Source organism: Gymnogyps californianus, chromosome 10, assembly GCF_018139145.2.
Source record: "Gymnogyps californianus isolate 813 chromosome 10, ASM1813914v2, whole genome shotgun sequence".
Lineage (NCBI taxonomy): Eukaryota > Metazoa > Chordata > Aves > Accipitriformes > Cathartidae > Gymnogyps > Gymnogyps californianus.
This window is the reverse complement of record NC_059480.1, coordinates 23,079,248-23,091,707: the sequence shown is the minus strand read 5'-3', so window position 1 is coordinate 23,091,707 and position 12,460 is coordinate 23,079,248. Positions and strand designations below refer to the sequence as shown.

The 12,460-nt window shown below is 39.5% G+C and overlaps 1 protein-coding gene across 1 annotated transcript in view; it reads right to left on the bottom strand.

Annotated features, from left to right (window-relative positions):
• SPATA16 (spermatogenesis associated 16) overlaps positions 1–12,460 on the bottom strand; it is a 98,055-nt gene that overhangs the window by 61,839 nt on the left and 23,756 nt on the right. The window contains 1 exon segment of the mRNA XM_050902674.1: positions 3,854–3,999. Coding sequence (XP_050758631.1) covers positions 3,854–3,999 — 146 coding nt within the window.

Here is a 12,460-nt window from a genome sequence, read left to right as displayed (position 1 = left end):
TTATGTCCACAATTTCCAGATCGAGGGAAGGAGGGCAGGTAGCGAAGCTCAGGGATGCTCTGGGAGGAGGCAGGTCGCAAACATCCTTCCAGACGGCACTTCCCAACGCACCTCCCACCACCAGCCGTGGGCTTCCTATGGCATGACAGCAATCCATTGGGAAGAGGTGTGACTTTTCACCTATGGCAGGCAGCCTTGTTCCCCTGCTGAGGAGCTTATTTCCAGAGGAGTCCTATGGCACCAGCAGCCATACTACAGCTGGGCAGGGACTGATCAAAAGTAGGCAGAAATGAAACAAAATGCTTTTTGTCACTTGCTGCTGGGTAGGTGAAGTTAACCTCTTTCACATTTTCTAGTGCTTGATCCATGTGCAGGATCTCTACGAATAGCAGTCTACGTTTAGGCAACTGGATCAAGCCACGTGTCTGTCATTCTTCAAATCTTGTGTGCCATGAGGACCATAGTCGCTGAGAAAGTGTAAGTGCGGTGGCAAAAAGCATATTTCTAATAGAAAGGTTCTGTGTTATTTTCCCATGTGCAAACAGCAAGTCACATGGTGTCAATGCAGATTTATTTTAGCCTTCTTGGAGGAAAAAAGCAAAATAAACTAAGAAACTGTAAGGGGATGTAGAGTCTTATCGAAAGTCACGTATATCATGTTTTGAAGGATCCTCCATCTTCAATTGTCATGGAGTTCAGCATCGCTCTCTCCAATTTCAAACAAAATTGAATCTTAACAGTTGCTGAGCTGTGTATGTGATGCACTGTGGGTTGTTTTTCCACATGCGACTGCAGCTTTATGGATTTCTCTGTTGGGCCTGACCCTCTGAAGAGCAGGCATAATTGGGGGACCGCTCTGCTGAAATGCTGTGCTCTGCTTCAAGACTGTTTTCTTTTGGGGCAAAAATTCAACCACTGACATTATTAGGCTGAGCAACATAAGGCCTAAGTATTAATCTGAGGTTTCTTAGTCAGTTCTTGACTTCTCAGACCTTCACTGTTTTGCCATCTGCTATAATTGAAAATTGCCTTCTGCAACCAAAGGGAAAATCTAATTTCTCAGCAAGCCATATGGGGTTATTAAGATCATTAAACCCTGGTATGCCATAATGCCTGGGCCAAAAGGACCACGGGGCATGTAAATATTGTGTGATTCATTTTATAGCTTCAGACTGCAAGTTAGGAATTATTTTGATGGCTATCTTATGATGAAAAGTGGTGGTCAAGTAGGTTACTGCAGATGTTGCTTGGTGAGGTCAATCCATGGCACGTTTGTTCAGAGCAGTGACGGATGAGAAGTGGTTTTAATAGTGTTTGATCGTAAAGGGTAAATCTTTTGTATCAGGCTGACAAATGATCAGAACCCAGCCAGTGTCCTCAATTGTGCCAGTGATGCTAAAGGCAGCCTTAGATTTTGATATTAAGAAACCAGAGAATACAATTTCCACTTTTCAGGAGGACCCAGACTTGGCTTCTCATACAGGATCTAAAGCTGATGATATAAATTGTACTCCCTTTCCTTAAGAATGGGAAAGCTATTCCCCTGCAGATGCCTGTTCTTGAACACTTTAAAACCGAGCTGCTGCGATTTTTCTCTGTTTCTCTAGTTGTGATATTTTGTAAGATTTTTTCCTAGCAAAACCCACTTCTATATACTTGATGCAACTACGTGTGAGAATATTAAAGCTGATTTTTGGGTAATAAGGCTTCAGAAATGAATGCAGGAGCTGTGAAATTTACATGAAATTAAAGAAAGAATAGTTCAGTAAATGCAAATAAATGCAGAAACGAATATTTTAATTTGGATTCATGATTAATGCCAAAGGATTACCAGCAAACCATTACAATGTGGTGATGACATAAAAACTCAATGGGAATAAAAATTCTATATGCACTGGTTAACTGATGTCAGTAAGCTATTTTCAGTAGGAGAGCTCAGAGTAATTTATTTTTTCTTTTTGAAAAATATAGCTATTGATTGTATTTCAAGTTTTGTCTTTATGTTAATTATGTCTCAGAATATTTTTTACTGGTATACTATTGTATCAGTTCCTGCATTTTACAATGTGACAACTATGGTCAGTAGATTTATTCCCATTCTGCAAGCTGTTAAATGAATTTTATTGAAAATAGGCATTACTGATTGCCACTTTTCTTTATGCTATGTAACTAAAGGAGTTAAGAACAAACGGTTATAATTACGTATAAGAAAGAAAAGTGAAGAATTTTTCCCTCCTTCAGTTTTCCAGTGATCTCAATCTGACTGCATTTATTTTCTCTGTAGGTCATGGGTTTCTGTTTTAAGACAATAGAAGCCAAAGCATGTCTGAATAGGCTTTAGTTTCTGTAGCACTGGGATCAAACACATCTTACTATTTTGAAATCAAGATAATTTAAAGAAGGTAAAGAAAAGTATTTCCTGTTCTAGTTACATTTATACTGTCCAAATAGCTTCCTTATTTTAGTGTTCTTGGAAATCACAGTTAGAATAAGAGTGATCATCACCATTTTTCCAAAAGTTGGGAGTCCAGTCAAACTTTATGTATTTTTTTGTTTTCTAACATGGTCTTTGAGAAGCCATGAAAAAACGTGGTTGAGTTTTAGTTTGCATGAGGAGTGCATTTTTTGGATTTTTTTTTTGTCGTTATTGGGTGGTTTGAGCTTTGTTTTTTTTTTTTTTTTAACAGGAATCTCACAGTCTTCCCCACATCCTATGCTTTGGCTCGCCTAACAGAATACTCCACCTGAAAGGAATACAGGTTGTGTCCCTGCTAGATGTGCCCTGGGAGCGCACCTAATGTTCTCTAACCACTCAAGGCCATTCAGGCTGTCAACCCAGACTGGTACTTGGAACTAGTCTGAAGGATGCACCCCTGCAATGTGTATAGGCTCCAGGTAGGCATAGCTTTACAGACTAAAAATGTTTGGGAAAGGGGTGGGGATGAGTGGGGATGGGAGACGAAGACCTTGTTATTAAGTCAGGATTCTCAGACTTCCCATGACGTTGTGTGTAGCTAAAGGAACCTGCTGCCATGACAGCATCGCATTTCTATACCAACATGTTATACTTCACCGCTGTCTCCTGTACATTAGGCATAACCATGTGCCTCCTCTTTTATTGTAACTACTCTTTTGTAGTTACATTCGAGATGATTGTATGAAAAAATCCTCACCCTGCGCTAATTGCAGTGTCCATCTTAATACATCTCATACAAGGGAAGAAATGAATGGAGACCTCAATAATGAACTGTTGCTGGCAGGACATGCACGCACTTCACAGAAACTATCATTATGCCTGAATGCTAATTAAAGGCAGCACAAACCCAGCAAAATCCTAACTCACCTGAAACTAATGGGATTTTCATCTCCACCATGTGCAAGTTTTATTTCTGGCTTCTTTATGCGTTGCTGGTGGTGCTGGTCTTTGTTGTGGATCACAAGTGAGCCCATGAGGAATTATGTAATGAAAATAATTTGAAGCCATCCCTGACCTAATCTGGCTTGAAAAAGATCAAGAGCTCATAATATCATTACTGTCATATAAGGCTGAACATGTTTATATTTGTCTCGCTTCAGTCTTAAGGGTGCCCTGAACTATGTACGTGACTCACCCGCAATATCCTTACCTACTGCATTCTCAAAGCAGTAAATGTATATATGGCTATTGTGGCTTAATGTCTCAAACTTTGAGAATTAGTCCAATCTAAACATCAGTGCCATGTGTAAGTTGTGTTTTATTGATTCCTCTTTTCTCATTACTAGACTGATTCTTCCTGCACAGGATTTATTCATAGTCTTTGTTTAATTTTTGATTTCAGTCTTAGCAGTGTATCTAATCAATATTTATTTTTACCTGTGTGAATGATTCAGAGCTTCATCAGGTTTCCTCAGTTTTAAGTAGCAGGTTACAAGCTTTGACTCAATAAAACTGGCGATACTGGAAATATCTTCTGGAGATGACTCAAAGGGATTGTCTATAGCAGCACCTTTACCGCAAAGCTGTACGAGAAACAAAAACGTTATTTACTAATGTTATAATACACCTTTTGTTAGGTAGAAATACTTTTTGTAACTGATAGATGGAGAAAACTGACTTCTAAGTAAAATATACCCTGACTTTAGTTAGAGTTAGCACTACAAAAATCAGTACAAATACATGTGAACATAATATAAAATGCAGTGTGATCTTCCTGGAAGGGGTACTCAAGAGAACAGATAATAAGCTAAAAACTAAAAAGCACTGTTAGGAAAGAATTCCCGATTTTTCCTCCTTTCCCCCCATTTTCAAAAATAAAGGCTCAACTTCAGGCCCCCAAAATCTGTGGCTGTCTTGAGATGGAGGTCGAAGGAGGAGTGTCAGACAGCTCTTTACTTATTTCAGTAAGCCAGTGGTGAACTCTGCCTTAGGCTCTGCTGCCTCTGTCCCACGGGTAGGACAGCAGAGAGTGATACAAGGCAAGGAAACCAGAAACTCTCCCCCTCATTTAATGGGAGGACTTGTCCTTCCAGAAGACTGCTATAGAAAGTTAAAAGGATGAGATCAACCATCTTTCCCATCTTCTTGAACCGTATAGAATTTAGCAGAGAGAAACATAATATTTTCTGTTTAAAAAAATACTCTTTTCCGGATAGATAAATTGCCTGCTATTCATCACAGCCAGTGAATTTCTCATTAAATAATATTCTATTTAATAATGTGCATTATTAGAATTAGATAACCCACAGCTCCTTAACATTTCAGAGAGTCCTCCGCACTGGCAGAGCTGTGATACTGGGCAGGACCACTTTCAGTCCTTGAATCTTTTTTTTTTTATTAATCTACAGGCAACTTGATTTTGTAATGCCAAAAAGTAGTAAAAATTAGCTTTTAGGTCTTAAGAAAATTCAACTGTAAGCAAATAGATTAAGTCTAAGAGCCTTGTCTTTAAGGACGATAACCATATAGTGCTACTAATGAAAATGCAATTGAATGTCCTTTGCTTGGATAAACATCCCTAACAGGATTGTTTAGTGTGCAATGATTTCATCTGACTAAGTGACTTCACTGCGAATCAGCTTTAAAAGTAGATTTCTAATAAAGATTAACAAATTAATATTTATCTAGGCTGTATGCTTAAACTCTCGGATCACATGGAGACCAGTGCTGAGGACCTTTACGGCACTCATGCAACTGCAGCCTAACGTGGATGAACGCAGCCTCTGCTTTAAATGGGGTGTGACCAAGGGACTCTCACTTGAGTGCAGTTTTGCCAGTCACCAAGGCTTTAAAATGGAAGGAGGAGGATCTGGCCTGTTTGTCTAGCTCCTCATCACTAATGAGTTTAGTTATAATAATTAGTTTCTTGTGTCTACGTAGTTAAAATCCAGTGGTTGATCTTTAGGAGGTACAATGTCAACTCAGCAGTTTGAGATCTCTCTAGAAGATTAAATCTGTCAAGAAAAAAACCTGTTCTGTATATGCATTTTTCTTCCTGCCTGTGATCCTTAGAAGCAAGAAGGATTATAGACGCACATCCACACTTAACACCTACAAAGCTAACCCTATCTTTAAGATTTTTGTGCATTGGTTAGAGATCAGTTCAATTCTTTACAGGCAACAAGGGTCATTCAAGGAAGTGTCCCCCTAGTTCAGGTGTGATAAATATTTTTTTCTTTCACATCCCTTCTCTGCTGAGCGAAGTTACACAGTGTATATAATAACACCCATACATTTAAGATTTTCTATCATCTTGTTATCAGTAGAAGTTATAAATCAGAGAATTCATCACTTTTAACTTTGCTCATGATACCGTATATATCTGCTGAAGTGTCTCTATGGATAAGACATGCTATATGTCGCTAAAAGACCCAGAGAATTATGTTCACATCAGTGAACATAAAAGTATCATCAAGTTTTTCTGTAATAACACTTTTCAGCTGAATTGGCCATGCTGTGACCTCTGTTAAATTTATGGGAATGAGAGATTTGAGGCTACTTCCTGGACGTTCAAGTTCTTGAATGATTGTGAGAAGAAAAGAATCATTTAGAGATCCCTTCAGTATAAAGTGCTGCAATTCAGAGTTTCCTCAAGTCCTACTGCTGATATGAAGAGTTATGTTTAGACCTGCGTAACCCCTCAGTTATCTTTGACAAAAACGAAGACATGAGTCTCTGTAAACCATATCTGAACAGATAAGGATTCAGAAAATATGTTTAAATACAGTGAAGATTGGGTTCTGCCAGGTCTTCTCTGAGACATCTCAGAGTAAGAGTTCAAAGAAACGAATAATAACTCAATCTTTAATCTCACAAAATGAGAGTAATATTTTAAAAGGATGTGCCTGTGTTTGGGATTACCTAGGCTGCATACTTTTTATGTCCCAAACTCTCTCCTGATTTTTGTGTAGCATTTCTGCAGTGGATCAATGCGTTTGAGCTAGACCCCTCCACACTAGTTCCATACAAACAACAGCAACATGCACCAAGAGTAACTTTCAACTTAATTTTACAGAAATGGCTCCTTCTGTACTAAGCAGAAAAGTTATGAATATACAAAATAGCCCTAGTGTCTGGTATAAGTGAGATGCACGATTAAATGTACTCACTGGTATAAGGGACTTTTTTGGTAGTAATATAGACACCATTGGAAAAGGTTTCTGTTGGGTGAACCATCTCAGCGCAGCCTGAAAAACACATCATTGTTTTCCAAGCTCTGGTGGAGAGGATACCTTCTGTGTGTGTTTCATCACCTTTTACTGTATTTTGCTGGCCTTTCTGATAAGAGGACTTGGCTATGCAGCAGGAGGAGGACTGTTTCCTGGCATTGTCCTGTCTGCCACTGAGTATTGAGTCTGACTGAGCATTTTTGGGGGGCAAGGCAAGGACAGCGCCAGAAAGCACCCGAGAAAGCTCGTTTGGGGAAGATCCCAGGGGAGGAGTTAGGCAGGAAGGAGACAACGAGCTGGGATTTTGCAGCACGTGTGGGGATGTGGAGAAGAGTTATAGAAAGACTCACATCTGAGTTGCAAAGGGGAAGAGAAAAACAAAAATTGCCTAGGGGTCCAAAGGAGCCTCTGTAGCTACAGATTGTTGTAACTTTGGGAAACCCTGCTGGACTGAGAGCAAGGGAAGAAGAAAGGCTGTGCCATGCACCGACATAATCAGCAGGGAGCAGATTTGTCTGCAATTTTCATGTTTCACCCAGCAGAACCGAGTTTTCTTTATCTTGCTGTAGTCTGCAGTCCAATAACACTACCTTTGAAGATCAAAAGGGCTGTTGGTGTTTTTGGAGTGCTTTAAGTAAAAGGTAAAAGCAGCTCCATCTCACTCCTCTGAATACCTTCAGGTCTTGTCACAAGGACATTCAAATATAGATGTGGGCTTGGAGAAGCAGCTGCATTTTGTACCATTGAGGGTTTCTTTTCCCAGAGCTATGTTACAGAATTTTATTTTAATTCCAAACTGGGAAATTTGGGGGTACATCTTACCTAAAATTTGGTGAGCTTTTGGTCTGCAGAAATCTTGCCAATATCTTAAAGGTTATAGAGGCTATGAAATTGAAGCAAACAACTTAAACATTTGAAGATTTACAGCCATCTGGGGTTAAAAACCTGCAATATCCCATTTTGTCCTTTACCATAGCTAGCAAATCTAACAATATTTTTTACTTTCAGACCTAGTCTACCTGAAAGTATCCCTGTCAGTAAATAGGACTATTTTTCCAGAAATAATATTAAAAAAATCCTGCCAAAGGCTATTTGTATTTTCATAGGGGCCCTTGTTACAACTGCACGCCATCGTGCAGGTTTTACGTACATGCATCCTTTAGAAGACTGCAGAGTTATCCCATTCAAAGACTCACCAAGTATATAAATGAAATGTAAGGAATGAAAACATTACCTGCAATTTTTGTATTAGTGGTGAACTGACACTAATTATGTTATACTTTCACTGATAAAGGAGGTTTCTTTTGCAACGTGTAGGACCCTATAAATATATTGTTGAAACCACAGTCATATAAGTGGTTGTGATAAAATACTTTGTCAAAGGTCACAGAACAAGTCTGTGACACTGTGAACTTAGCATAGATCTTGTTGTGATATTAAGGCTTTAATTTTGGCAGTAGCAAGCAAGGAAATTTTATGAGTAAAGACCTCCCAGGCATTAGCTAATAAGAAAGAGAGGAAAAGATCGCCCCAAACCCACCATGGCTTTGGTAAAAGACCAGTGGAAACGCTGATCATTAAGGTAGCTTCCTAGTTAGCATGTGTGTAATTTGGAAGAATAAAATTAGAGCTCTGGTGATCTGTACATTGGCACGTTGGAACTGTTTTCACTGAAAACAAGGTGAAAGGTTCAGGTGTAAGAAACTGGCAATGGTAACAGTTTACTAATCACTACTATAGGTTTGATGTATATGAAATTCAGGAATATGGTTTGCATTTAAGAAGATGCCCAATAGATATCCATCTACGTGTGTGGATATAGATACATATTTGATAGCAAATTTAGCTTGGGAAAACAAGTAAATTTGGTCAAATAGTGTGTGGCAATGAGATTCTTTGGCAACTTCCATGAGATCACTCATGCTTTCCTCTGCCAGACTGAAAGGGTTAAGAGTTAATTTGAATACAGCAATAACCTGCTAGCCTTGCTGGAGCTGATTGCTTTGCTTTTTCTTTTTTTCTTTCTTTTTTTTTTTTTGTTAGCAGAGGAATATTTAATCATGCCTCTCCATTTTAAAGATAACTTGGTGTTTTTCCCTGGTGTGATTTTTAGAGTGGCTAATCAGAGGGACAAACCTGAAAAGGCAAGAAATATTTAATTAGTGCCTTTTCTTCTGACTAGCCAACAGTCATAACCAGATGCCTTCACTTCAGAGCCATCCGAGTAATCAGCCTGATAACGTCACTGCATTGCACATCAGGCACCTGGCAAGTTGAACACTAACTGCATCCCAGAAAATGTCTGCTAAGGAAGGCTACTTCTGAAAATAACTTTCAAAATCTGATAGCAAGCCTCACACAGGGCTGCAAACAAACTGCTTTTTGTATATTGCATAGTAATCCAGTCCTTACAACTGTTTGGCACTATCAAAAATACTGCAGGAAACCAGCATAACAAAGAACCGGTTAATGGCGGTTTTGTCTCAGTGGAGAGAAAAAAAAACTCAGTATGGAGAATAAAAAGAGAGAGGATTTTCTCTCAATGATATGATTTCATGCTGCATAACTTTCCAGCTTCTATTCAAAGTCATACTGACATCTTGGTATGCAATTTCAGTCAGCAGAGCAGGAATTGTATATAAAACCCCTGTCTTTATTGTTAATGAGATTTGTGTAAATAACTTGCTGGAAAACATATTGAAAATATATAATTCACTGCTAAATATGAATGCAGATGTCAACTAAGAAGAACTATGTTTGCTAGGCTTCCTGCAATGTGCTCTGCAATGGATAATTCAAATAATATGTACGTATGATATTTTTGGCATATTAGCTGCTCTATGCAGAGTTAGCACTGGATTCTGTAATAGTAATGAGTGTGCAGGACACATTTGCTATCTCGGGCATGTTATTGGTTACACAGTACTGGCTGAGAGCCAGATATACCTCAGATATGCTAAGTTATGAGAAATGATCCCTATTTCTATTCAGAAAACCACTATTTGTCAGAAAAGCGTGGATCTGGTGAGTATTGACTTTTCCAGATGAACTTAACAGGCTGCTTGCCCTCACCGTGGGGTCTGGTGGGGTGGGATTCAGCCCACATTTCCATTGGGTTTGTCTTAAGCCCTGTATATGTCTAGGCTTAAATTCCTTCTTTGGCTACAACCAGCCTTTCTGCAGGAACCAGAGGTACATGGAAGGGATTTGGTGACCAGGTGGGGCAGAATGTTAGAGGAGTTCAAACCTAAATTTTATGCTCCCCAAAGGCTGACAGGGTTTGCGTATCTGTCACTGTTTTGGCCTTTTTTGGAGACGAGCTCTCTGCAAAAATGAGATTTCAAGTGCCCACCAAATTCAGAGGATATAGCATTTATTTTGTGCTCATTTCTAGGTGGATGCTGCTTTATAAAAATAAACTTGACATGAATCTTTCCCTCCCACAGAAGCCACCGATGTTCCCTGCAGCACTCCTAAACCTAAGTCATTCCTGTTTATTGGCCCAACTTCAGATACAGGCTTTACCTCCCCCCAGTGCAAACTTAGGGGTCTTTCTCATATTGTAAATAATTTGCTTCGGAAGCATTAGATCAGGAACAAATGTTTTAGGAAAATATCATCCATTCGACTTCATCTTAATCTGTGTGCTGTGCTATAAATCTGTGCCTCTCATTACCAGTCCCTATTTTATGGAGTATTCCTGTTATCAGTACTGCCAGGGTGAGAGGAGTAGTCACAGAAGCAAAAAAAACCCAACCCCAAAGCTCTCTAACGAAACATGTATTGTGGAATCAATATACTACAAGAGTTTCTGAGGAACTTTATATTCTGTACAACATACTGAAATCTCCTTTATAGATTGCCTTTGTAATACAAAATTTGTCAGTCCTCCACTGTGAGCCCATCCAAGATCAAACCAAACCGAGGATGGTGTAAATATTCCATCTGAAAACCGAACAATCAGACAAAAGTCAAAACTGATACCAGTACCTCCTCTTGATAGGCTTGTAGTTCAAGATGCCTGTTGGACTTTGAAGCGGGAGCATTAGTCTGTTGATAGTGTTCACAGGAGGAGCTGGCCAAAATGAATGGTTTTTTTTTGGAGGCAACTGTCAGCTGGTGTGATGTGACTATATTGTAGCAAGATTTTGAGAGCTGTCATGATTGCTTGGAAAAAGCAATATAATTTCAGGCCAACTAATTTAATCCCTTTGATGCCAAGAGATTTGCTACTGCTAAGTCCAAACACAGAGCTATCTCACCAGCACTTTTATTAAGGCAAACTATGTGAAAGGTTCACTCCATTTTGATGGACAGGATTATTAGGGAAAAGCAATAATTTGCTGAAGCCTTATTTTCATGCCGTTTCTGGATATGACGTTAAAGTTAGCTGCAAGGCCAGCTTTCTCCTCTCTCCCCACCTCAGGATGGTGTGGATTTGGTAAACTCCACCAAGAATCCTCTCAACAGTATTGTCAGCATTAGAAACAGCACATATCCATGCCTGAGGAATAAACAGAAATAAAGCTCTTCCCTAAAGTAACCTAACCAGAATTCATTCCCCCCTACTTTTTATTGTTTGGTTCACCTCTGTAAAGCTTTTCAGCATTTATATTCATTTTACACTGTCAAAAGCTGAACAGGAGTAAGATAACAAATGGTTCCGGTAGCAGCTGTCACCACCTACTGTCTGTGTATGCCTGTGTGAATCTCTAAATGGAAATAAAGTACTTTAATAACACATTTTCTCTAAACTGTCCTCATGGATAAAGTAACTCTCAAATCAGTCTATGAACACTTTTCAGTTTGGTGCCCACTTCAGCCTGCATCTCTCTCTCTCCTCTGCAGAGTCTATGTAAGTATGCAGCAGTATGATTTAAAGACATTTCGGACAGAAAATACTTTAGCAGCACGCCTTCTGTGACCACCGCTTGCCTGCATTAGCTGCTTTTGGTGTTTGAACCTTCTCCTAACTTGCCTAATTTTCTTGCTATAAATTAAGCCGATTGTACATTGCATTTTTGCGCTGCGTTGGCTCTAGCCAGGAACCGCCCAGAGCCACAAATTGAACATGAATTGCTCTGCCCTCCCTGTTCCTGTACGATACCTTCCAGGAGCAGATGGCAGCTGGGAGGATAAACACCTCCAATTTCTTAGGGCCTTGAACATGAAAGAAACTCCAGTTTGAGACAGGCTCTAAGGCACTGCTTCACGTTGAGAGAGGTGAGGTAGCATCACATCTTTGTGTTAAACTGTCATTGGGTATCACAATGCCTACGATATATGCAGGGAGCTGTGGGGTTCAGGCACCTAAAGATTTTTAGCTGCCCAGCTTTCTGAGAAGCCCTTTATGGATCCAGCCAGCAGTGTCATGCCCTGAGCCATGCATGATGTTGACTGTTGAGCAGAAGTCTGAGCCCATGTCTTTCAAGATGGGCTAGTGCCTCCTCCAAGGCTGTCCCAAGTCGTCTTTTTTTCTCTTTTTTCTCTTTTTTTTTTTTCCTTGTGTTACCTACTGAGGAATCTACTACATGGACCTTGTCTCCGTTTGTCAGTGATTGTAAAACATGTGGTTTGCATGTGTTTAGGTCAATGAGGCTTTTGATTGTAAGTGACAAGTGGTGGGTGATTATTTTTAATCAAATATACTGCTTAACATTTACAAAGTATGGAGAAAATATTTGATGCTTTTGAGCACCTGTCACCTCCAGGTAAATAATTTAATAGCATGTGAGGAAGCCAATTAGAGTTAATTAGAAATTGACTGGTCTGCTTTGGCACCAAAATGATTGGAAAATATGGCCTGTCCTTTCTG